Source organism: Pleurodeles waltl, chromosome 5 (genome assembly GCF_031143425.1).
Source record: "Pleurodeles waltl isolate 20211129_DDA chromosome 5, aPleWal1.hap1.20221129, whole genome shotgun sequence".
Taxonomy (NCBI): Eukaryota; Metazoa; Chordata; class Amphibia; order Caudata; family Salamandridae; genus Pleurodeles; species Pleurodeles waltl.
The window spans coordinates 339434143-339459649 of NC_090444.1; the positions used below are offsets into that span (position 1 = coordinate 339434143).

At 42.0% G+C, this 25507-nt stretch overlaps 1 protein-coding gene across 1 annotated transcript in view; it reads left to right on the forward strand.

The window, feature by feature from the left end:
- The window catches only part of CNRIP1 (cannabinoid receptor interacting protein 1), a 39761-nt gene extending 21777 nt beyond the window's left edge, over window positions 1-17984 (forward strand). Inside the window, exon 3 of the mRNA XM_069234076.1 lies at window positions 16546-17984. Within this exon, the coding sequence (XP_069090177.1) occupies window positions 16546-16710 (165 nt within the window). The 3' untranslated portion in view covers window positions 16711-17984. The remainder of the gene's footprint in view (window positions 1-16545) is intronic.
- Window positions 17985-25507: the final 7523 nt, after the last annotated feature.

The window sequence follows — 25507 nt, forward strand, 5'->3', positions numbered from 1 at the left end:
CATTAGTATCTTTTAAAAAACTTCATGGCATGGATGGCCCCAGGCCCAGCTGTAGTTTCAGATACTTAGGGCCAGATGAAGGAAACTCCCAAATTGCGACTTGCAATTTGCGAGTCCCTGCGACTCGCAAATTGCAAGTCGCAATTTGGGATGCAGAATGGTGTCTCAGACACCTTCTGCGAGTCGTTATGGGGTCGCAAAGACCCACCTCATTAATATTAATGAAGTGGGTCGCAATTTGCGACCCCATAGCGACTCAGGGTACTCACGGGGATGGAGGCCTGCTGGGAACAGCAGACCTCCATTTCCGTGACTGCTTTTAAATAAAGCAGTTTTTTTTTTTCAAAGTGTAGCCCGTTTTCCTTAAAGGAAAACGAGCTGCACTTACAAAAAAAAAACGAAACCTTTTGTTTCGGATTTTTCAGGGCAGGTAGTGGTCCCTTGGACCACTGCCTGGTCTGAAAAAATATTTTTGGGTCCAGTCACAAAGGGGAAGGGGTCCCCATGGGGATCTCTTCCCGTTTGCGAGTGGGTTACCATCCGCTTCAAGTGGATGGTAACTGCGATTCCATTTGCATACCACTGCGACTCGCAAATAGGAAGGGAACACCCCTTCCTATTTGCGACTTGGAAATGCATTTTGCAAGTCGGTTCCGACTCGCAAAATGCATTTCTACATACCATAGACGCATTTGCGACTCGCAAACCGCGATTTTCGCAGTTTGCGAGTCGCAAATTCATTGCTACATCTGGCCCTTAATTTCCTAAGTATTGTGTTATTTATTCTGTTGAATCTTTGTCATCTGTTCGTAGAGTAAGCAAAGGAGGAGATTTCTTTATAAAAACCTATGTGCTAAGAAAGAACTGGAAAAATAATCGCTGTTGTGCAAAAGCACATGCACGATTGTAAGTGTGCAGTCGCCTAGTTATGCACCAGAAGGCCAGTATTTGCATCTCACTTTCTCTTTGGGCATAAATGAGGAGGCATCAATCTGCCAGGGCAAGACTTAATTCCTGGAAAAAATGATTTGTATTATAATGTTCCACCGATGAACTCTGTACTGACATAAATCGTTCGGTAAGTCCCAAAACACGTGAGAACATGAAACATTGTCTCAAGTGGAAAAAACAGCGCGGTCAAGATCAGTGATGAGCTGAAAACAAGGCTGATGACTAGGTGACGTGTAGCTTTACTAATGTACATATCAGTTTAGGATTTCAGCATGTCTGGGCTGTTCGTCCTAGTGATGTGATATAGACGCGCATCAATTGTCACCAGCTAGCCTTTTTCGTAGGCACCGACATGACACCTGCCATGCAACAAGCGAGCGTGTACTCTTGTGATTATTGCCTTTAGTACAAAATGACATTCACTAGTATTCAGAGGAATCAAAAGCAATTTATTTGTAAAGTTTTTGTATTAAATAAGAAAAAGTGTTTATTTATTTACCTGTCAAATGCATGTGGGGTAGTAGCTACTAAGAAACAGAAGTCAACATCCTACCTGATGTATTAAACGTTAACATTCTCTTTGAACGATCACGACACTTTCTCTACCACTGTGAAATAAAATGGGATTTTAATGGGTGGAATGGAAAAAGATGGAAGAACAGGGGAGATGGAAACAACATAATTCTGTCAGGCATATATTTTACTTTCTTCTCAGATCATAACTTCAGTGCCTAATAGTTCAGTGCAAAAAATCACTTCTCAAGTTAAAAAATAGAAGGGCAATTATGCCAGGGAAGGCCAAAAACGTAAATGTTATTAATTTTACTGTCATGTTTATTTCATTCTATCAAAACAGCATAGCCATCCTCCGCGTGAGTGCGAGTCCACACCTACATTTGTGCAGTGTTCTCAGCCTCTTCAGATTAATGTCTCATTCCCAGATTCGTCAGTTGTGGTGTGTCCTCTGTAGGACTTTACATCCCTTTGTATGCCACGGCTGAAATTTTTTAAAAACTATGTTCCTCTGAAGCTGGTCCATGCAGAGGATAAAGTCGCATAATAGGAACATTTTCCGAGCTGTAGTCTGATGATCTAAATCCAAGTCAAGGATTTCTTCCAAGAACACAGAATTGTGCCTTGGGGAATAGCATAATACGGGAAAACAGTGGATTTATTTTAGAGTTAAGTGACACACACTCAACTGATGAGTGTGAGCTGTCTGGTATAACTTTGCAGGCAATGTTTGTGGAGGATTAGAGTAGCGATGCTTCTCTTCCACTCTGTTTGTGTTCCCTTTCTTTTTTTGTGTAAGCCAGGAGGATTCAGTTTACCCAGGATAGCCACGTAATTATCTTTGAACCACTTCTAAGTTCTACTAAAAGAGACTTTTCTTAATGGATTTAGCTTTCATATACTGAGGTTATGTATATGGACCAATTTCATGTTGCTGTGATTTACATGTATTGAGGGACAGTGTCCCTTTGGTGTGGGAAGCCTGATTGATTTGTTTGAATCTGTTTTTATTATTTTAATTCTTATAATTGGTTACACGGTACAAGGATATACACAATGAAATCCTCTGGCCAAGAGCTTTTCAATAATATGTTGCATGGTAGTGATCAACAGTATGTGCAAAATTTCCTTTGAAAAATAAAAGTATATATATTATTCCGCTCTAGTGTCTAAGCCACATTTTACATACGCCAGTGTATACAGTAACCCTGCTCCTTTCAAACCATTGCCATGTGTATCCGCATTGCACAGATCAATTTTATATAGCATAACATTTTAACAAACAAACATATCACAATTAGCCAGTTCTGATGACATAACTCTCTGCCAGTTTTGAAAGTGTGCGATAACAGTGATCAATTGACAATGGGGTCTCTGGGCCTCCTGCCAGATGGCTGGGTGGTGGGGCTCCAGAGTACAGCTTTATTAAATTCAGTATAAGTAGTAACATGCAGGGTGGGGTGGTGTTCATTCATCTCATGTACTACCTGATATCATCCCCTTACCATCCTACTATGTTGGTGTGGGCGAGAGCCCACTCAGTTCTAATGAATCATTTGATGAAGCATCTGTATCTTCCACTCTGATGTGTGTAAGAGGCGTGTGTAGGTCTGCTAAGATTGTGTCCCATTGGGTTGCCATAGGGTATTTATGGAGGGGTAGCATGTCCTCTCTATGGAGTGTTATGCTTTCCGCCTGTGCCCACACCGTCATAGACTGTGACCAAGTCTGATAACACTATGCCTCAGGTTTCTTCCACCCCTGGGTGATTAAACGTTTGGCTAATATAAGTCCTAAATCTTGGATCCTGGAAGTAGTACGATTACGTTTAGTTCTTTTGTAGAGCCCCAGTATACATGTTTCCCATGTGCTAGGAAGTGTGCAATTCGTACAATGTTTTAAGCGGTCTATTACCGCTTTCCAATAGTTCCATAGAGAGGGACAGGACCATAGCATGTGTAAAATATATGCATCCACAATATGGAATCTGGGACAGTCCACATCAACTCTGTAAAAGAAACTGTTGATTTGCTGTGGGGTCAGATTAGCTCTGTGGATAATATAGAATTGGATGAAGCGAAATCTGGCATTAGCAGTATGTATAATGGGCTCACCAATACTTGGGGCCTTTGTTTGTCTGTGAACTGTGTGTTCCTATGGGCCTCCCGATGACCCCGCAGCCATGTGAGTGGAGGGGAGGTGTGATGTCTTAGGGATTCTGCCAACCAACGCACCCGATACGTTCCCGCACCAAGTACATGTAGATACTGCATCGTCAGATGTGTGGGAAGTTCATATGTTATATTCCCCCAATACTGTCGCAGCACTCTAATAAGGGAGTGATGTAAAAGGAAACCTCCAGAGGGTAGATTAGTATTCTCCTGCAGGGTCTCAAATGTGAGAAGAACGTGGTTATCATATAGGTCCCGTAGGGTGTGGATACTGGCTGTAGTCCAGGCAGTGAGTTCCATTGTGGAAGTGATGTGTGTCCCCTGTGGTGTCCCCGCCAGTGCATTTGCCGGGACATAAGGGGTGACTTCCCTAGTGAGAATGAGACTCTGGCGATAGCAGCAGGATGCCGTCTGCAAAGTGGGGCCACAGGTTCCGGTGGTTTATACATGGGTGAAATAAATGAAGTATGTCAGTATGTGACAATGCCGGGGCTAGAGTCGCCGTTTCTGTCAGCTGCTGTCTAGCAACCCAATGTGATACCCACTGGAGTTGAGCCGCATGATAGAATAACTCGAAACTGGGAGATGATCAACTTGGAGAGGCCTGTGACTAGGCAACTGGCAAAGTGATGCTTTTTTTGAGGGTATGCTGATGCCTGTATTTTTTAGATGGTTTAAGTTTTAGGAATCAAGTGAGGCAAGATTGACATGTCATTGTACAGTGTCTTGTTGGAGGCCTTACAACGTTAATGGTGTACATGGCCAGTAATTTTGGCCCTCTGAAAGTAGCATGAGGGGGCAAAACAGTTGTGATCAGGAGTTGGCAGTAGCCTGTCATTGGTCTATAAGAGGTTCTCGTCAAAGTCTCGCAGTGGCTTGAATTATGATTGTGCCACTGGTGTAAATGCAATCAAGTTTATATCCTCCTAGAATGCCTGTCTTTTTGTAAAGTTAAATAATTTAATTAATTTTTTGCTATTCCTTGAGCAGTTTTATAAAGGACAGGTTTGTTTTTGTTGCTTTATTGTACCTGTGTTGATGCTGGTGTTACCAGTTCCCAACATTTGTAACACAAACTGGTTCGCTTTTACCTTAGCACTCGTAGTGAGTTCAAAGACTGGTCTTTTCTCCCATAATTAATGACGCTTGACACCAGTTAAGAAATGTTGGAAGAGGTGGTCTAACAATTAGAGGTATGGATAAAAGAAGAAGACTGCAGATGGAATGCAGGGATATTTAACTTAAAGAAGATGTTTGCAGTCGAAGCACACAACATATAAAGTCCTGAGTTGCCTCTCATGTAAAAGTCTAGAAAAGACAATTTCGAATACACCCTACTCCTCACACACACCCCCAACACACACACATACCTCCAATGAAAATGGGCACGTTTTTGTGGCTGCTTTATATTCATTGACAAGGAAGATGGCACCTGGGTTTCATTCATTTCTCCACTAGGGTCAGTGCTCTGACCAAGAAAGTACAATGTAACTATAAGATCCATTCCACAATACTAAACTGTGCTTTGAGTAAACAACCAATATCATTGTCGGGTACGATGGCTATTTTATTCTGAGTACCACAAAATGAGTGCCACCGCTCTTAAAGCAGGAAGGTTGGGCTGTTCAGCAGTGCTACCTCCAAGCAAAACAGAGTCAATCAATAGAGCCAGGTGACCGAAAACAACTGAGCAGCACCCCACATATTTTAGAACAGCAGCAAGCACTGTAAATGTTGCAACTTCATCAGGGGAACTCTAACAGAGTGGACCTCCTGGGGCTGTAGGAAAAGTTAGGTAATGAGACTATGCAAGCTGGGTTATTTTCAGGACACAACCAAGCCAGGGGCCTATTTAGTGATTTTCAGAATTCGTTCCATTGTTGGTACCATTACATGTCTCTAACTTTACTGCCTTTTTCCAAGTGAGCATTTTCAGTTGAGTTGAGCTAGGAAGTGGAAATGCGTTTTATTGAGTGGCATCTTGCATACAGATCACTCTACAAAAAAGGTGGTTTTCATTCTGGTCTTTGCTAATAAGCCTACTAGCAGTTACTGCTGGAATTGGTATCTCGACCACAATATTCTCCAAAATATATTATTGATCAAATCAGGTTCTGAGTCTAGGTCCAATCCCTCATTGTTTAAGAGTTATGTTGACTATGCGAGGAGAGCCACAAATGCATGTGAAGTCTGGATAGCTGCTTCACCTTACTTTGGCCAGGTTAAGTCTCTCCTGTTCCTCTCCCAAGGGGTCTTGGGTTCCTAAACACTCTACAAACTCTTAGGCGTATCAGTGGCTAAAGTGTGATTGGAGGCATAGGAGTGAGCTTCGTCCTTCTCTTATGAAACCCATGTTGTTCTCCGCATACTTGTTAGTGTGCTCCCAATGAAACTACGCAGGCCTTGTTACTGCTTGCTTTGGTAAGATTGTCAATGAGATCTGAGTTGTAGAGCAGTAGGAGGGTGACAGGATGTGAAAGTGTTAATGATGGAAATATTACCATAGTTGGGGAGGAATACTCCCACAGTTTCATCCTAGGACTCCATCCTCCCACAGTTACATCCTGGGGCTCCATTTGCATATCTCTGAGCTCCACTATGGTCGTTAGGAAACTAGATCACTGTACCTCAATGTCTTATGTTCAGGTGTGTTTCTAGGACGACGTAATGACTGCACAAAGCCCTTGGTCTTGCTTCTGCAGATGTGTAGAGTTTCCCCTTGTGTTGTCTCTCAACTGTACTGAGCTAAACGTTAATGTGAGAGGAAACTTGACTCTGCTTGTGTATACACGGTGCTTGGTGATCTTAATTCTAACTCGAGCAAATCAGTATCAGCACTCTGAGGGTCTAATAAAGAAAGTAGAGTCTTACAAAACAGAATAAGAGGATAGCTTCCTGTTATGTAAGTTGCAGTCAGTCATGTCCCATTTCCCAAACATTATCACAAACCCCAAGAAGTAGGAAGACCTTGTAGGAAGAGAAGAACCAGGATACCTACACATTCAGACTCTCCACTTCAGCAGCCACCCTGGTACAAGTGCTATGTAGATCATGGGCATCAGGATACAAAAGGTGTGCTGACTTTGCTCTACTAGTCTTAACGTCCCAATGAACAGGTGCTGTAGCAGAGACACCTATCGTGGTAAGCGTTAGTGAAGTCAAATCTTAAATGAATGGCCTGAATATATGTTGTGTTTACAGATATTGTTACAGAGGACAGTCTTTTGACATATGCAATTCTTTTGTTGTTTCCTAAAATCTTCAGACAGTCTGTTAATGTTGATGAAGATTTACTCCAGAGCTGAGACCTCAGTCTCCATGCTGCTGTGCCAGAGTCTATTTTCCACCTTTTTTACTATTTTTCCGTCTTGCCTGATGCCTGTGCCATATCTTTCTGGGCATCCTTTCCTGCTTTGACTATTGTAAGGACAGTTTATTTTTTATAAATCTAGGTTAAATCAGCATTACCTTATGTTGCTTTAACTTAATAAATGTTGGTTGTTTTCGAATGTGTAACCCTGGGCAGTGACTATTTTATTTCTTGCCTGTTTGAAATACAAAACTTTACATTAGTGTAAGTAAACAAATAGGGTCTTTTAAAGTATGACCAGGCTGCCGGATTGGCAGAGGCCATCATCTCCATCTTCCTGTTTGTCTCTCTGCCTTCAGTGGAGCCACCACTCCGGTAGCTCCATCAAATGCAGTGATACTTTGATTAGCGGCTGTATGTTTGATGCCCCCACTCAGCAAAATGTTTTGTTTTTAGGAATAAACTCCAAAATAAGGGTTTATTCTTAAAAAACAAAAAAGAACCCCAATGCGCAGTGAGTTTTCTACACATGAGTTTTCTTCCGGGGACTGCCATGCTTTGCTTAGAGATCCCAGGTAGGCAAATCTAATTATGGTCGACCTGCTCTAAAGAGTGCAGAATGACTATCATTATTACCAGGCTGTCATTTCAGAGGTATCTGACAGAGGAGTCAGTTGGGCTTTGCCTTCAGAAACCTAGGACGTCCCTCATTTCTAAGTAGATTCAGGGAACCACAAGATTGTCAGGCCCAATGATTACCGACCTTATTATGACTCCCCTATGGAGAAACAAAAATTAAAGTTAGCATGCTAAAAGACCCTTGTGTTTTATATTTATTTATAACTGTACATCTTTCACATTTACACATGTATGTACTTTTTAGTACTGCTGGAAATCTGAAGCAGTCACAGCTTTCTAAAAGTACTACCGGAATTAATTGAGAATTGCATGAGAGTTGGAAATTTAATCCAAACGTACGTGCAAGTGTATGGGAGTGAATTTGCAACTTGTTCTGTAAATAGGGTCCTCGTGTTTGTGATAGTTCTGGTTCAGATTTTATCAATGCCCCTCTATCAAATGATCGAAAAATAACTTTTCTGTGTTGATCTTTTTTCATTTTCTAAATCATTTACACCTTCCTCAGACTGCAAATGCTGTCCTTCAGCTTCTTGGTTCTCACAATCTCTGGCCAAATAAAAAAGGGCCTGCAAAAAACATGAAAGTCATTGGCATAAACATTATCAGGCTGAAGACAAGGCTTGAAAAAGTATCATAAAGGCATATCATAAAGCCGTTATAAAGCTGAGCAAGCCACCTTTTGTGAACAATAAAATGAACATGACTAAGAACGGACTGCATGTAATTTTTAAAATCACAAAGATATTTTTACAACCAAACTCCAGTAGTTCGAGTACCACACCCTCTTTTGGGCCTTGTATGAATTTATTGGATTTTTTCTAAGTTAAAATCATGGATAATGGCGCCAGTGCCCATAGTCAAACCTGCTAACTCTGCCCTTACTCAGTTCAACTTGATATCCATAGAAGAATCTGAAAAGACCATTTTGCCTTTGAAATCTGGGTCACCAGATGATTTGTGTCCACCATCAGTCCGTGCCATTGCATTCAGTATAATCAACCCAGTTTAAAATGTTATTCAATGCTTCTTTATTCTCCAGTATTTTGCTTGGTGTTTCAAAACAGGCCAAAGTCTTCCTCTTGCTTAAAAAGCTTTTTACGGATCCGGTTTTACTATCCAATGTCAGACCTATTTCACTACTGCCTGTGGTGACCAAGATGCTTCAGAAATTCATTAACAGTCAGCTCTCTAATTATCTAGAACAGTATGGTCTGCAAATTCCAGTCAATCGGAATTCCTCCCCACCACAGCATGGAAATGGCTTTCCTGGAAGTACCTGATTCCATCAAAGGACACTCGACCAAAGGAGAAAAGCCCTCTGTCAGTGACCTATGCGAGCATTCCCCAGTTGGTTATGTCAATTACAGTGCAGTGATCCTTTAAGGGCTGTCTCGCTAAGGTTTTGGACCGGATGTGGCAAACTAACTTGTTTCAAACCAAAATCTTGCTGTTCGGGTCTTTCCAAGTTAACTGTTGGAAGAACTATTTGCCAGTTGTTCTAACCTCTCCTCTTCTGCCTGCCACAATAGCTTAGAATGTGGGTGTAAAGTTTGATAATCAATTCTCCTTTCAGCCCTAGGTCTGTTGCATAGTGTGTACTTGTTTTATTTAGCTCTCTTTCTTCTACCACTGGCGACTAGAAAGACAGTGGTCCATGCGCCAGTTACCTCTAGGCTGGACCATGGAAATGTTTTATATCTGGGTCTGATAAAAACAATTGAGCAAGAACCTGCAGATTGTGTAGAACATGGCTGCATGCTTGTTCCAGAAGGTTCCCCATCGGGCTTCCATTTCACATCATCATGTGGACCGTCATTCGTTCACTATCAAGAAAAGCCCTCTTTTTAGCACACAGACATTTCTATTCTTCTGGCCGCAAGCACCTGTCGGGGAGAGTCATCCATTACTTCCCTCCTAGAACACTACATTTGCAACAATCACTTCTGTAGCACACATAGAAAGAGGAAAATGCCTCCCAGGATTGTTTTTGGGCAGGAAGGTGTCCTTTCCTGTACAAAAACAATCCTGCATGCAACGCAGGCACCCTTTCACCATGGTGCAAGGGTGCCTGCATTGCTGCTAGACAGCCAAAAGGGCACCAGCTCTGGGGCAAAGGACAGTAATGTCCCATATGCCATAGCTATGGCGTATTCCTGTCCTCTCACTTTGATGCAGGGCAGCGCAGGAAGGTGACTATAAATGCCCTGTAGTTTTGAACTGTTTCTGTATAGGAAAATAATAGAAACATGCCCTCAAATGGAGGCGTGTTAGAAATGGGGTGTCTAGTTAGCAGTGGTTTTTACTCTGCCCAAGTGGGGACCCTCACTCTACTCAGGGTAAGGGAGTCACACATCTAAGATAACCCCTACCCTCCCCCTTGGTAGCTTGGTTCAAGCAGTCCGGCTTATCTCAGAGGCAATGTGTAAAGTATTTGTACAACCACACACACACACACACACACTCACACACAGTAACACAGTGAAAACACTACAAAAGGACTCTACACCAGTTTAGAAAAACAGCCAATATTTATCTGAATGAAACACGACTAAAATGACCAAAAATCCAACATACACAAGATATCATTTTTTAAAGGTTTAAAAGCATCTTAATCAATAGGAATCAATGGTTATATCCTTTTAACATACAGTGACTGGGATGCGTCAAAAATCAAAGACGATGTGGACTGCAAAGGAGGTGATGAATCAGAAAAGCAAGCGATGCTTCCATTCTTTACTCGCAGGTGAGGTGATGAGTCAATTCTTTCCTCACAGGTGTGCCGATGCATCAGTTCCTTACTGCGGTGCAGGGTCAAGGATAAAATGATGCAAAGGGATGATGTGTGGAAAATCCAGGTGTGCTGTGTTGATGGAAACATGTTGAAACAGGCGCTGCGTCCATTTTTGTGCTGTGAGACTGGTGTTGCATACATTTTTCAGCCATGGGGCAGACGCTGCGTCAGTTTTTCTGCCACTGCACACTGATGCATGGATTTTCTTCTTCAGATCATGAGCTTCCACTTCCAAGCACCCAAGGACTGGAATTGGCACCACTTGGCAAGTCAAAACTCTCAACAGAAGAGCCCAGGCACTGGCAGATGAAGTCTTTGATGTCCCTGAGGCTTCTAACAGGAGACAAGCTCATTTCAAGCCCTTGGAGAACCTTGGAAAGCAGGATGTAGAAAGCAAAGTCCAGCCCTTTTACTCCCAGGACAGAAGCAGCAAGCAGCAGGCCAGCACAAAAAAGCAACAGGCAAAGTGGCAGCTCTTCTTCCTGACAGAATGTCCTCAGTCCAGAAGTGTTCGAATGTTGTGGTCTCAGAGGTCCAATACTTATAATCATTTCTACTGTTGAAGTAGACAAACTTCAAAGGCAAGTCTTCGCAGTGCACAAGACCCTACATTTCCTGCCCTGGCCCCAGACACACTCCAGGCTGTTGGAGACTGCTTTTTGTAAGAACAGGCACAGCCCTATTTAGACGCAAGTGTCAGCTCCTCCCACCGTTCTAGCCCAGGAAGACCCATCAGAATATGCAGGGCACACCTCAGCTCCCTTTGTGTGACTATCTAGAGTTTATTCACAAACAGCCCAACTGTCATCCTGACCCAGATGTGAATTCCACAGCCAGACGGAGGCAGAGAATGGTTAAGCAAGAAAATGCCCACTTTCTAAAAGTGGCATTTTCAAGCTTACAATTTAAAAACCAACTTCACCAAAAGATGTATTTTTAAATTGTGAGTTCAGAGACCCCAAACTCTATATCTCTTTCTGCTCCCAACGGTAAATTGAACTTAGAGATAGTCTTTGCAATAGTGAAAACCGAATTTAGCAGCATTTCACTATCAGGACCTGTAAAACACACCAGTGAATAGGGTGCAAAATGCAGAAACAGTGAAAAGAACGTGATTCCCAAAACCAATTTTGTCCACAAACTGTCAGGAGTTTTGGAAAGAATCCTGTCAGACATAAATGGTTTTACTACTTCAGATTTCTGTGCCATGAGTGCAGTGAAATCTGCAGTAGTAAATCCCACACATGGTGTTTGAACTGGGTAGAACAAGGTGTATTTTAGTCTTGGAAGTTCTGATTGCCCACAAATATGTATGTTTATGAATATTCACAAACAGACGTTTGACACCCTTCTCACCATTTCTCACTCATTTTCTTGAGCAAAAGTTTGATAACTGGTATAGGGAATAGGTCACCCTCAGATTTGGTGGGATTGCAGAAGAACAACTTTTTCCATAGATAAAATATTTCCATCATACTGAAAAAAAAAACTCTTTTGCACATTAGACTGCCCTTCCCATACTTGTTCAATATGTGTAATTGTACGCCTGGGCATCTGCGCTCTGCATGGCTTTCCAGGAGTTCTGTTGCATCTGTACAGTGGTTTGGGAAAAGTGCAAGAATTATTGCAGAGTCGATTAACTCTGAACTTTCTATACTTTTCTGTGTCAAGTGGGCCCTATTTGCACTAAAACAAATATAAATTGTGAGCAAAAACTTTCTGTTTTACTTGCTTTTCATGTATTTCGAAAACAACAAAACAGGGTTACAATCCTTTGAGGAAAAGAAGTGGGAGAGAGATAGATTGTTTTAAAAAAGAAGATGAGGGCATATAAAACTAATAGTAGAATAATGTTTTAATTATTGTAATTACAAATCTATTTAATTATTCTATTAATTTCTTTAATTATTTCAATTGTTTGATAGATTAATGTTTAAATCTAAAATTGCATTTGATGGTTTCAAGGGTAATGTAAATACTTGAAATATAATTATATCCTGAAATATAAAAAAAATGGTTACTTTTAGTTTTAAATAAAATATGAGCTTGAAGAACATACATAGGATATTTGTGGTAATTATTACGGCTAACTATTGGATTTTCAACAACATTTTTTATTTTTGGTATAACATTTTTTTACTTTCCTTTTTAAAAATTCCTGTACCTATGTATTGAACTTTTAAGGCAACAAAGGGTACTCGTTACAGTGTACAGTATATTCTGTTCAGTCAGATCATTCAATTAAGTCAAGTATGGAGGAGTTTGGACCCATGCGTGTCAAAACTATAGTTACTTATCTGCCAGGTGTTTCTCACACATTAGATCTGTTAGAGGCATGTAGCTGAATAAAATTGTAGGATTGTAAACTGTGAGTTTTTCTCACCCATCATGTCCCAATTTTCAACACTACGCTTTCATAATTGCAGAAGGTGCACAACCCAGACTACTAACTAAATAAAAGGTTATTTTTACCAAACTGCCATATTTCATACCTGGCTTAACACACAAATGTGCTCATACTCTGTGCTTAATTTGAGCAGGTGGTGGCAGTTGGGCCCCACCAGCACTCATTTTTGGGATTGGTACTTGTTTTTCCTCATCAAACTTTGTGCCACAGCAAGAGAGTGAAAAACGCTCAATAGGGAAAGAAGGAGGACGAGGTAGATGTGACAAAGGGAGAAAGCGGGAACTTGCAAGACTGAGATAACTAGATGGGGAGTATTTGGTGGTGGATTAAAGAGGCATAAGGTGGAAGAATGATTGTGCAACTTTGGTATTCGGCATGCTGATATTCAGTAGGACCAACCGCAGGCTTCTCAGAAAAACTTTGGTCCCTGGTACTTATTCTTTTACAAAGGAAGCACAACATACATTTACATTAGACATCATCATAGGGACTAAGGGCCACATGTACAAAGCAGTTTTCACAAAATTGACCCGTTTGTGACTAGAAAAATGCTTTTTGGGATGCACGAGGCCCAAACTGCGATTTAGTAACTTGTTACTGAATCGCAATATGGGTTTTGCGATTCGGTATTAGGAAGGGGCGTGTTCAGGGCATCCCTTCCTAATACTGAATCAAGATGGTATGTATGATTGTTTTGTGACCGTGAATGCGGTTGCAAAACAATCGCAGTTAGCACCAATTTCAAATTGGTGCTAACCCATTTCAAAGGGGAAAGGGGTCCCCAAGGCACCCCTCCCCATTTGTGAATGCATGCAAAAACTTTTTGAAGAACAGGCAGTGGTCACGCGGACGTAAACGTTTCATTTTCTTTCTTTTTAAACGCAGCCTGTTTTCCTTTAAGGAAAACGGGCTGTGTTTGAAAAAAAGATTGCTTTATTTAAAAGCCATCACAGATATGATGGTCTGCTGACACCAGCAGGCCACCATCCCTGTGATTTTTGCGATTCCCGGTGGGTAGCAAATTGTGGCCTACCTCATTATTTATGAATGAGGCACGTCTATTTGCGACCCACCGGGAAGCGCAAAATTGTGTTTCTCATGCAATCTCAATTTGAAAATCGCATATCCAAATATTTGTAAATGTGGCCCTAAATGTTTTCTCCGTTGTGCTGTAAATGTTTATAAATGTCATATCACGCCCAGCAATAAACTCTAAATCAGCCCTGTACCCACAAGTTATATTTTTGCTTTTCATTCGTTATCTTTCAGTTTTTGAAGACTTTATTTTATTCACGGGCCCTAAATTTTGCTAGACTAAACAATAAGACCTTTGAGGATCCGTATGGGATTAATGCTTCTGAGAATATACTATGCCTAATTATGGATACCTTTAGTATGGCAAATCCGCTCCCGAAGTTGCCCTCACAGAATTACGACACTTGTAATGCATTTAGCTCAATATGTCACATGATCGTGTGTGCCTGCCGAGAGACACATTTCAATTGTGGGTCTGGAGAAGATAGACTTGGGAAATAATTTGTTATGACGGCTTTATTTCACTACATAAAATGTAAAAAAGCACAATTATTCGCAAGTAATCAAATCATCCTTGATGTAGATGAGTAGAGTTCAAAATTCATAGTTGTATGGCTGTCAAATCATGTAAAACTGTCTATATAAATAGTTTGCTTCATGTTTCAAAATGTTTTCCAACACACACCAATAAATATTATTCTGCCTCTATCTTTGTTTATCCTGTTCACGTGGGAGGTATTACTGCTTTTGTTAATTTGCTCGCATTAGCAAATAGAGACTTCAGATTTGTCAATTGTTTTGCCTTCACTTATGCTTTCAGTAGGATGTTTACTTCTGAGGCAGGTCAATGGTTTAACTTTATTTCTGTGGACAATTCTGAGTGTACAAATTCAGCTCAGTCTTACATCCTTCCTTTGAAGTTTCATATTTGTTGAGTAATAACAGCTTTATTGTAAATATCCTAAAGATGACATTTTACCAAAATGAGACATAAGTAGTAGTAAAAGTAGTATTTGTAGTAATAGTCATAATAGTGATAATAACTGTAGTCAGAGTTTTAGTAGTACAGGGAGTGCAGAATTATTAGGCAAATGAGTATTTTGACCACATCATCCTCTTTATGCATGTTGTCTTACTCCAAGCTGTATAGGCTCGAAAGCCTACTACCAATTAAGCATATTAGGTGATGTGCATCTCTGTAATGAGAAGGGGTGTGGTCTAATGACATCAACACCCTCTATCAGGTGTGCATAATTATTAGGCAACTTCCTTTCCTTTGGCAAAATGGGTCAAAAGAAGGACTTGACAGGCTCAGAAAAGTCAAAAATAGTGAGATATCTTGCAGAGGGATGCAGCACTCTTAAAATTGCAAAGCTTCTGAAGCGTGATCATCAAACAATCAAGCGTTTCATTCAAAATAGTCAACAGGGTCGCAAGAAGTGTGTGGAAAAACCAAGGCGCAAAATAACTGCCCATGAACTGAGAAAAGTCAAGCGTGCAGCTGCCACGATGCCACTTGCCACCAGTTTGGCCATATTTCAGAGCTGCAACATCACTGGAGTGCCCAAAAGCACAAGGTGTGCAATACTCAGAGACATGGCCAAGGTAAGAAAGGCTGAAAGACGACCACCACTGAACAAGACACACAAGCTGAAACGTCAAGACTGGGCCAAGAAATATCTCAAGACTGATTTTTCTAAGGTTTTATGGACTGATGAAATGAGAGTGAGTCTTGATGGGCCAGATGGATGGGCCCGTGGCTGGATTGGTAAAGGGCAGAGAGCTGCAGTCCGACTCAGACGCCAGCAAGGAGGAGGTGGAGTACTGGTTTGGGCTGGTATCATCAAAGATGAGCTTGTGGGGCCTTTTCGGGTTGAGGATGGAGTCAAGCTCAACTCCCAGTCCTACTGCCAGTTCCTGGAAGACACCTTCTTCAAGCAGTGGTACAGGAAGAAGTCTGCATCCTTCAAGAAAAACATGATTTTCATGCAGGACAATGCTCCATCACACGCGTCCAAGTACTCCACAGCGTGGCTGGCAAGAAAGGGTATAAAAGAAGGAAATCTAATGACATGGCCTCCTTGTTCACCTGATCTGAACCCCATTGAGAACCTGTGGTCCATCATCAAATGTGAGATTTACAAGGAGGGAAAACAGTACACCTCTCTGAACAGTGTCTGGGAGGCTGTGGTTGCTGCTGCACGCAATGTTGATGGTGAACAGATCAAAACACTGACAGAATCCATGGATGGCAGGCTTTTGAGTGTCCTTGCAAAGAAAGGTGGCTATATTGGTCACTGATTTGTTTTTGTTTTGTTTTTGAATGTCAGAAATGTATATTTGTGAATGTTGAGATGTTATATTGGTTTCACTGGTAATAATAAATAATTGAAATGGGTATATATTTTTTTTTGTTAAGTTGCCTAATAATTATGCACAGTAATAGTCACCTGCACACACAGATATCCCCCTAACATAGCTAAAACTAAAATCAAACTAAAAACTACTTCCAAAAATATTCAGCTTTGATATTAATGAGTTTTTTGGGTTCATTGAGAACATGGTTGTTGTTCAATAATAAAATTAATCCTCAAAAATACAACTTGCCTAATAATTCTGCACTCCCTGTAATGGTATAGTCATTATGAGGATAGATTAAATAATTATTTGTTTTGATTTGTCGAGTGGTAACATCATAAAAGCTAATTCTCTTCTCTTATCCCTGCAGTTCAATGACATTGGCAGCTTTGAGACAGTATGGCAGGTGAAGTACTATAACTACTACAAGCGAGACCACTGCCAGTGGGGCAACAGCTTCAGCTGCATTGAGTATGAATGCAAGCCCAACGAGACGCGCAGCCTAATGTGGATCAACAAAGAAATGTTCCATTGAGCATAGTGGTAGCAGATGATGTTGGACTATCTTTTAAGGATCTCACGCGTGAACCTGCACAAGGCCTTACCAACAGGCTCCTGGGCTCAGCTGTGTTACGAGCAATGGGCAGAATTCTTCCAGAGAATAATACTTAGTTAAATAATATAACTCAAGAAGTCCATAAGGACACGGAGATAAGGAAAGGTATGCCTGTCGACAGGTCAGAAAGCCGTTATAAATTTTTTGACAGTGCAAAGCTTCCCATAACTTAGGTTTTACCATAAGAGAAAGTCTGGTCTTTTTGGTCAGGACTAAACTATATTTTGCAAGATAGTGATGGCATATGGAGGTTTCATCAGCCAGTAGGTTTTTTACTTGGCATGACACCCAAGATCTGGGGTGTAAGTCATGCTTCTAGACCTTCCTTCTTTATGAAAATTGTATGCATTTTGAAACAAGCTTTACGCCAATAGTAAGCACAATACAAATGATGAAACACTAATATATCTCTATACTAAGTAGGGACTATGTTTGGTGGCCCTTAGTGTGTTTTCCTGCTTGTGTTTGCTATTGATTTATTAAGAGGCTGTTAGAAAATGAGAAAATGCATAAAAACAGAGTCTGTTCCATTGTGGAAGTGACGTGAGTCTGCACACCAGATGTCATCACTTGTGAGGCAATTTTAGAGTCAGCATGGGCGACTCTAATGAGCATCCATGTGCAACTAGTGCTCTAGGAATAGTGGCTAGACACATCAGACCTCCAAAGACAACAGAACTCTATTATCTGTTCTGATGATATGTAAAAAATAGCTTAGACAGAAGTATGATACATGTTTTCCATGCACCTAATTCCTTAGGTGGTTTTGCATATAAAAGCTGTATTTTTCTGGAGGAACCCTGTCCATTAGAAAACAGCATAAGGTAGACAGGCTTTTGGAACTTTACCTATTTGTTAAATATAATGTTTCATTAAGGCTTTTTATGATTTAAAGAAGGATTTATGATTGTGAGAAATTAATTTATATTTATATAAGTGCATTGTATTTATATGTTTGTTCGAAATGAAAGTGCCGAGTTCATTTGTTTTCTTAGTTAGCTCTGGTTTCAAGTAAATGTACAAATATTAGGTGTTACTAGCTAACTAGAACCTGCACTTTGGTTAAGGTTCATCCCCAAAAGCCACAAGAAGGCATAGGTTTAAAAACGACCCCTGTTTTTGTTGACCGTTGTAAAATATATTGTGACTGAAATTCCTGTTTTGAGATTTGGTAAAATGATTTTTTTTCTACATATGTTTGTGTACAGTGCGATTCTTCTGCGTCAAAATTAATATCTGGTAGGAGAACAAGTAAATGTAGATGGGAGGTCTAGAGGAATCTGGGGAGGCAGGGGGAGGGGGAGGTGTTACCCGCCAGGCCGTTTTGTAATGCAAATTAACCTATATGCTTTAATATAATTTGGCATTTTGGAAGCCAGAGATGTGCCACTGAAATTGGTAAGTGTTTGATGCCTCCTCAGTGATAATCTGAATATGCCTATATCCTTTTTAACGTAATGCGGAGGCTCTCCTTTATGTATTTTCAGGTATGAAATTAAACAATTATAAGACTTTAACTTGTAGTTTTGCTAAAAAGTTAGACGTCTTTTTCGTTTCTACTCTTTGCATAACCCAGATGTTGTGAAGTGCTCTCAAATAAATGTCCTTGCAATGAAAGAATGTGTGTGTAGAAGAGTAGATTGATTTGAAATTTGGAAATTGCGTGGTTTGCAGAAGCAAATCAGAGCATAACTCAGGTAAGGACTGTGACTCCACAGTTTTGAAAGGGCAACAGAGATCGGTCTGTTTTGGTTTCCTAGCGAAAGGGCTGCAATTTGGGAACGTAATGCATTCTGGTAGATGGCCTACATCATAATTGGTGGCCTTCACCCATGAGTGAATGAGTTCCCAAAAGGTGGGGCCACAGAAGGAATATTTTTGTGGAAGATATTAGGAGAGGAGAGATGGAAGAAAAATACAAGTCTAATGTGCTCTACCGATATTGTAGCCACTTACAAACTAAAGATGAATCAAAAGCTCTCAAGAGTTTCACTGGCTTTCCATTTGGAGTTTTGCTGGGGTCAAGGCATGCTCCTTCAGGAGGTACTTTCACTGGGGGATCGAAGACACCTTAGCACAATGGTAGATTGGTAAGAGTTGAAGAATCTATAACCAAAAAAAACTGTAAGATTCAAAATACATAAAATATAGGGCTTGCATTTTATTATTTTATAATAGCACAAGTTTATTATAGGAAACATTTAGCATGTGTGGCTGATAGAAATTATTCAGAAGCTTTTAAGTGTATTTGTGGGTCTTTAAAGAAGGACTGAGGTGGATCATTGACTAGAATATGCTGCAACTGGATCAGTTTGATGTGTAGTGGAGATTTACTTTGCAGGAAATGGTATCTTCAGACTTAGAAGCAGTTACTGAATTGACTTGAATCATTTGGAAGTGGGTTGCAGGTGAAAGGCGAAGGTTTCCATTAGCTAAATTGTCTCAAAGGAAGCTTATTGAAGAAGTCTGGAAGTGGTACAATAGCTTTTTGTTTGAAAATCTACTGATGCAGGCCAAATCAGGATCTGCCACAACTGGATCAGCGTAATAAGTTTCTTACTGGTGGCAGAAGATAACTATCTGAGCGCAAATGGACTGGTGATTGGTGTTGTGAATAACGTTGAAGACTAAACAGGAAGAAAATGTTCCAAGTGGTGAGCATGCACACTTTACCACTGCTAACCATTTGTAGATTCTGAGGTCAAATCAGAATTCAGGGTCCTTGGATGATACAACCATCGCTCTTGATCTGTTAATTTGTGGGTGCTGAAAGTGACTTAAAGCTAGAGCTGGTAACTTGTACCATTTTCACCCCACATTTGACATACAGGTGCCCCCATGTAAGTCCCTAGTATATGGTACACAGGTACCCAGGGCATTGGGGTACGAGGGGATCCCTGTGGGCTGCAGCATGTATAATGCCACCATGGGGAGCTCATGCAAAGTGTTTTGCAGTCCTGCCATTGCAGCCTGTGTGAAAGGGTGCCTGTACCCCTTTTCACCATAGGTCACTGCACCAGGTCACTATAAGTCACCCCTGTGGCAGGCCTTCCTAGCCCAGATGACAGGGTGCAAGTACCTGTGTGTGAGGGCACCCGTACACTAGCAGAGGTGCTCCCAGGAACTCCAGTGCCATTTTAATGGACTTCGTGAGTACGGAGATGCCATTTTACGCGTGTTCTGGACATAGGTCAATACCTATGTCCAGCTACATAATGGTAACTCCAAACCTAGGCATGTTTGGTATGAAAATGTTGGAATCATATCGCAATACTGTTGCCAGTATTGGAAGTATGATTCCATGCACTCTGGCGGCTCCATTAGAGGACTCCCAGCATTGCTCCTACCAGTCTTCCAGGATTTTTCAGGCAGCCCAAGCTGCTGCCACCCCTCAGACAGGTTTATGCCCTCCTGCTGCTTGAACAGCTCAAGCCCAGAAAGGCAGAACAAAGGTTTTCCTTTGGGAGATGGGGTAACACCCTCTCCCTTTGGAAACAGGTGTTACATGGCTTGGGAGGAGTAGCCTCACCAAGCCACTGGTATGCTTTGAAGGGCACATTTGGGGTGGTGCCCAGAGCTCCTCCAGATGGTCCCTGGGTTCTGCCATCTTGAATCCAAGGTTGGCAGAAACTTCTGGGAGCATCTGAGTGGCCAGGCCAGGCAGGTGATGTCAGAGCCCCCTCCTGATAGGTGGTCACTTGGCTAGCTGACCAGTCCCCCTTTCAGGGATATTTAGTGTCTCTCTCTTGGGTGGGTCTTTAGATTTGGGTTGCAGTATTCCAGCAGGACTCCTCTTCAACCTCCACTTTGACTTCTAGCCACTGGAACTGCCACTGGACCCTCCACGAACTGACAATCTGCATCCACGAAGAAGACTGTTCTTGCAACATTGTTTCCACAGCTCCTTCCAGCTTTTGTAACATTTCCATGGCTGTGTATCCTCTGAGGGTGGCAAGTATTCACTCTGCATGAGAAGGAAGAAGGAATCTCCCTTGGAGTGAAGGAGTCACTCCCCTGCATCCTCAGGCACCTACTGCAATGAAAACCAGCTGCGTGGACCTCTTCTCATCTTGAGCTGTGTGGATCCTGCATCTCGGGTGGTGGTCTGGAGAAGTCCTCTTGGTCCTCTCTGGTGCTGTCCGACTTTGGTGGAGGTAAGCCCTTGCCTTCCCATGAGGACAGTACCCCTGTGCACCGCATCTATTGCAGCTGACAAGGCTTGGTTGCATCTCCTCCACCGGACCTTCAGGCTACGTGCAGCTCCAGCCCTCAGCACAACTTCCTGTGACACACAGCCCTCTGCGTGGTTCTCCTGAGGTGTGGGATCCCTTTCTGTGGTGCTGCAAGGGTTCCTTCTGCAACTTCTGTGTCCAAATCCTGTGGGACTCCTGTGGGTGCTGCCTTCGCTCCTGTGGGCTCTCTGAGTCACTGATCACGGTTCAAGATATAACATAGCGTACTCGCTGTGATGGACAAGACAAACTAATCAGATTAAGTACCAACTGTGCTTATATGTGGATCTATTTACACAGCAAATTAGAAGGAAGAGTTCATAATAGGCATCAACAGCCCTGATGAAGTCACGGGTCGATCCCCTGACGAAACACGTGTTGGCGACAATTGGCGGCAGTTGACAAGTGATGGTTGAATTGTGCAGCCGGAACCCAAGACCTGAAGAATAAAAGACACCAAAACTATTCTCACAATGGACTTTGTGCTTGATGTGTGCATTATATAATATGATACTGAGGATCCCCTCTGACTCCCCCTCCTGGGTCGAGTCCTTCTGGGCCTTGCTGGTCTCCAACAGCACCACTTTTCCACTAACCGCAAAGTTGCCTTTGCCAAGGCTTGTTGGTGAATTCCTGCACCAACACCCATCTGCAATCTTCATTCCCCCGAGGGATATCTTCTACATTCCTCAGGAACTCTTCTCCGGCTCCAGGGCTGCAGTGCTGACCTGTTCTTCATCACCGTCGATCAACTCCTGCAAGTACAGCTGGGTGGATAGTAGCTCCTACTCCTCCTGGACTCCACTGTGCCTTTGGACATGGTCCCCTCTCTCCACAGGTCTTCCTCTCCAGGAATCCACCCGCTGGTTTCCTGCAGTCTTGTCTTGCTGACTTATTTTCTTCTTTTCCTTCCTTTTGGGTGGTTTTGGGAAATTTCAGTGATTTACTCCTGCTTTCCTGGTCAGTGGGGGGTACTGTGTTACTTACCTATGTGGTTTTCTAGTACTCCCAGCTCCCCTCTACACATTCCACTTACCTAGGTGGGGGTCCTGCGTTCACATTCCATTTCTTTAGTATATGGTTTGGGCTCCACCTAGGGTCACTATTGGTTATTTACATTTGCACTGTTTTCTAATCTTTTCTATGCCTCTTACTGTTCATTAGTGTGTATACTTAGTGTATTACTTACCTCCTATTGGAGGATTGCCCTTCTAGTATTTTGTGGTATTATGTGACCAAAAATAAAGTGCCTTTATTTTTGTGCAACTGAGTGTTTTCTTTAATGTGTGTAATGCTGTGCAACTACAGTGGTTTTGCATGTCTCTTAGATAACCCTTGGCTGCTCATCCATAGCTACCTCTAGAGAACCTGGCTTCTAGACACTGCCTACACTTCACTAAGAGGGGGTACCTGGACCTGGTATAAGGTGTAAGTGCCTTAGGTACCCACCACACACCAGGGCAGCTTCCTACCATAGGGTTGTTGTTTTGCATCTATCCTAGGTTGCTGCATGCTGAAAGAGACGAAGCTGTTGCTAGGGAATGAACCATTGCATTCATAAGAAGTCATTCAGTAATGCCACCATTTTGAAACTAAGCATAAACAGCATCCGTGATTACCAAAACGTGCTCACCTTGAAGTGTGTGTTGAATTGTAAGCCTCGGATGCACCAGAAGAATTTACAAGAGAATGAAATCGTTAAAACGACAGCAACAGAACCACTTGTGCAGACTCCTAAAATTCACGCCAACGTAATTACACCTGAGAACTGGCTTGGCACTGATACATACTAAATATACCAAGATAGAACAAGATATAAGACCTGCTATAGAACATCCTAGAAACATTTCAAAAAAATAACAATAAAGAAGAAACATACTAATTGAACTACCAGTAGAGGCAAACTCCGTCAACTTTCACAGAAAGCAAAAACAGGACAAGAGGGGGCTTGCTTCCTCCTTTTCTAAGAAGACAGGGTCAGCAAGTATGGGAGAAGCTATGCTGGAGCATTTTATTTCTTGGCAGATGGGTGTCTGTAGATGAGAGCAGTAAGGACTGGGATGATGAAGACACACAAAGAGGTATTGTACATCTTGCTTGCTGTTCCTAGAGAATCATGCTTTGCCTCACTAGTCAGTTTATTATTCTATACAGAGAGGTTGTAGCCGGAGGGATCAAACTGCTATTAATAGGTGGGACCTACTCCTGCAGTACTACTTTCTAACACTTGAACTCCAGTAGGAAGCTATGAGTGTTTCTAGGTTAATACTAGCTTACTCCTTGAATGCATCGGTAAGCTAGGGGTTTTATAGGAGTAAGTCTTTATTAATTTATTACCTGTCAGTTTTGGCTAGAGTGCATCATTCTAGGGGAGGAGCAGACTCATATGCACATTGTTGGTTTACAGTAAAACAGTAAAAACATCACACAAAAAGACACCAACCTGGTTAGACAAATATAGCTTAATGTTGTGACTAAAACAAGACCAAAACAACAAAAATCCAATAAGTAGAAGTCACGATATTAATTTTTAAAGAATGAACTCTAAGATACCAATAGTGCTTAAAAGTATAAAGTGGCAGCCAGGAATATTTGGTTCTGCTAGACATGGGTAAATCCAAAAGTTCAAGCCGACTGCAATGGAGTGTGGCTCTGATACAGTCCCAGGTAAGTCCTGCTGCCTTCTCAGAATTGAGCCAAGAGTCCTGTTCACAGGGTAGAAGTTCCCTGGGAGCAAGGAGAGTGTCGCTGACTGTAGTCCACAGGCTCGAAGACACAGTAGTGCATCGCGCACAGGTGGACTGGAGCCTCGCGGTTGCAAACAGCGATGCTTGCTGCGGGAAGAGCCAACGTTGTGCCAGCTCGTGCTGAGTCTTTGGGCAAGAGGCATGGTCCCGGTGCGAGTGGTCCTGTCCACATACAAGAAGACCCTAAAAGCTTGATCTAATGAGCCACGTACCCACTTTTAGGGTCCCAGGACTGGAGGGGCCTTATGTGTGTTCCTTGAAATCCATGTGAGTATGCGAGCATAAATACTAAGTATTCATTTAATTACTTTAATTAATTGGGTATTTTATTTGGTAGATTTTGTAAAGCACCCACAATCCACAAAAGTGGACAAAAGTCTAATATTTGCATCTTGGCCACAGACCACCTTAGCGGTCGCTTATGTGCCATAACACACTCCTCATGACGGTTTGTGCTGTGAGAGGATGCTGCTGGGATTTAACTGTTTCACGCCACCTCGATTTCTGTGCCTCCCAGAAGGTCAAGGAACTTATGGCACACTGGGGCTTCCTCATGCTATTGGGGAGGGGAGTAGGGTGGATGGTGGCACTTGCTGACTCAGATTTCACAAAAACCTAAATTAAGCTTCAAGTTGTGATCTGCTGACCATGTCAGTCATCAGGCAGGATAGACCTCCATCATCTCTTTGGAGCCTCAAATGTTAATTAATTAAATACAACATTACCCCCTCTTCTCTGTCCTCCTTGTGACATTCCTTACAGATTGAAGCATAGCTGCCTCCAATAGCACTTTTTAACCGCACCTCTCTGTGGAGCCTCATATGTTACTTAATTCATTAAATAATTACATTCAATAAACCACTACCCCTCATATCCATGTTCCTTATCACAGTCCTTACAGATCGAGGCACCGCCGCCTCAGACAGAGCGCTTTAAACACACTTGGGGACTTTAGGTCTCCGTTTTCCTAGAACTATTCTATGTCCATTACTTCTCTTTCAGAAGCCACTCCTCCACTCCCACTTCTTGTATTTTTCTCTGGCCCCGACAGAACAGAGTAGGTAAGCCACACATCGCTATTTTCTACTATTTTTTATACATTGGTGTCTTTACATTTTATGTATTGCTTCTGGGTTTGCTGTCACTGGGTGCAGTGAAGTCCTTGGTCCACCGCGTCTTTAGCTAACCTCCACCCGTGTGCTGGGCCGAGGTGGGGTGGTACAGCGTTATGCTTGAGCAAGCATTGATTTCAGAAAAACAACATATAATTTGCATTCCAAGCAGAATATAACATCCCATGAGACTCCATTGCCTGACTACTATTTAACAGTGATAAACCTAACATCATTTCATTGGTCTTCCCCCACCTTTTTGCCTGCCTCCCTCCATTTTTCTGACCTCTTTTTTGCTGGTTTTAGGACTATGTGCACTTTACCACTGCTGGCCAGTGCTAAAGTGCATAGCCCTCTCCCCTAAACATTGTAACATTGGCTGCTACCCAATTGGCACATTTAATTTACCTGTAAGTCCCTACTAAAGTACACTCTATGTGCCCAAGGCCTATAAATTAAATGCTACTAGTGGGCCTGCAACACTGATTGTGACACCCACATAAGTAGCCCCTTAACCATGTTTCAGGCCTGCCATTGCAAGGCCTGTGTGTGCAGTTTCACTGACTTGGCATGTAAAACTACTTGCCAAGCCTTATACTCCCCTTTAACTACACATGTCACCTCT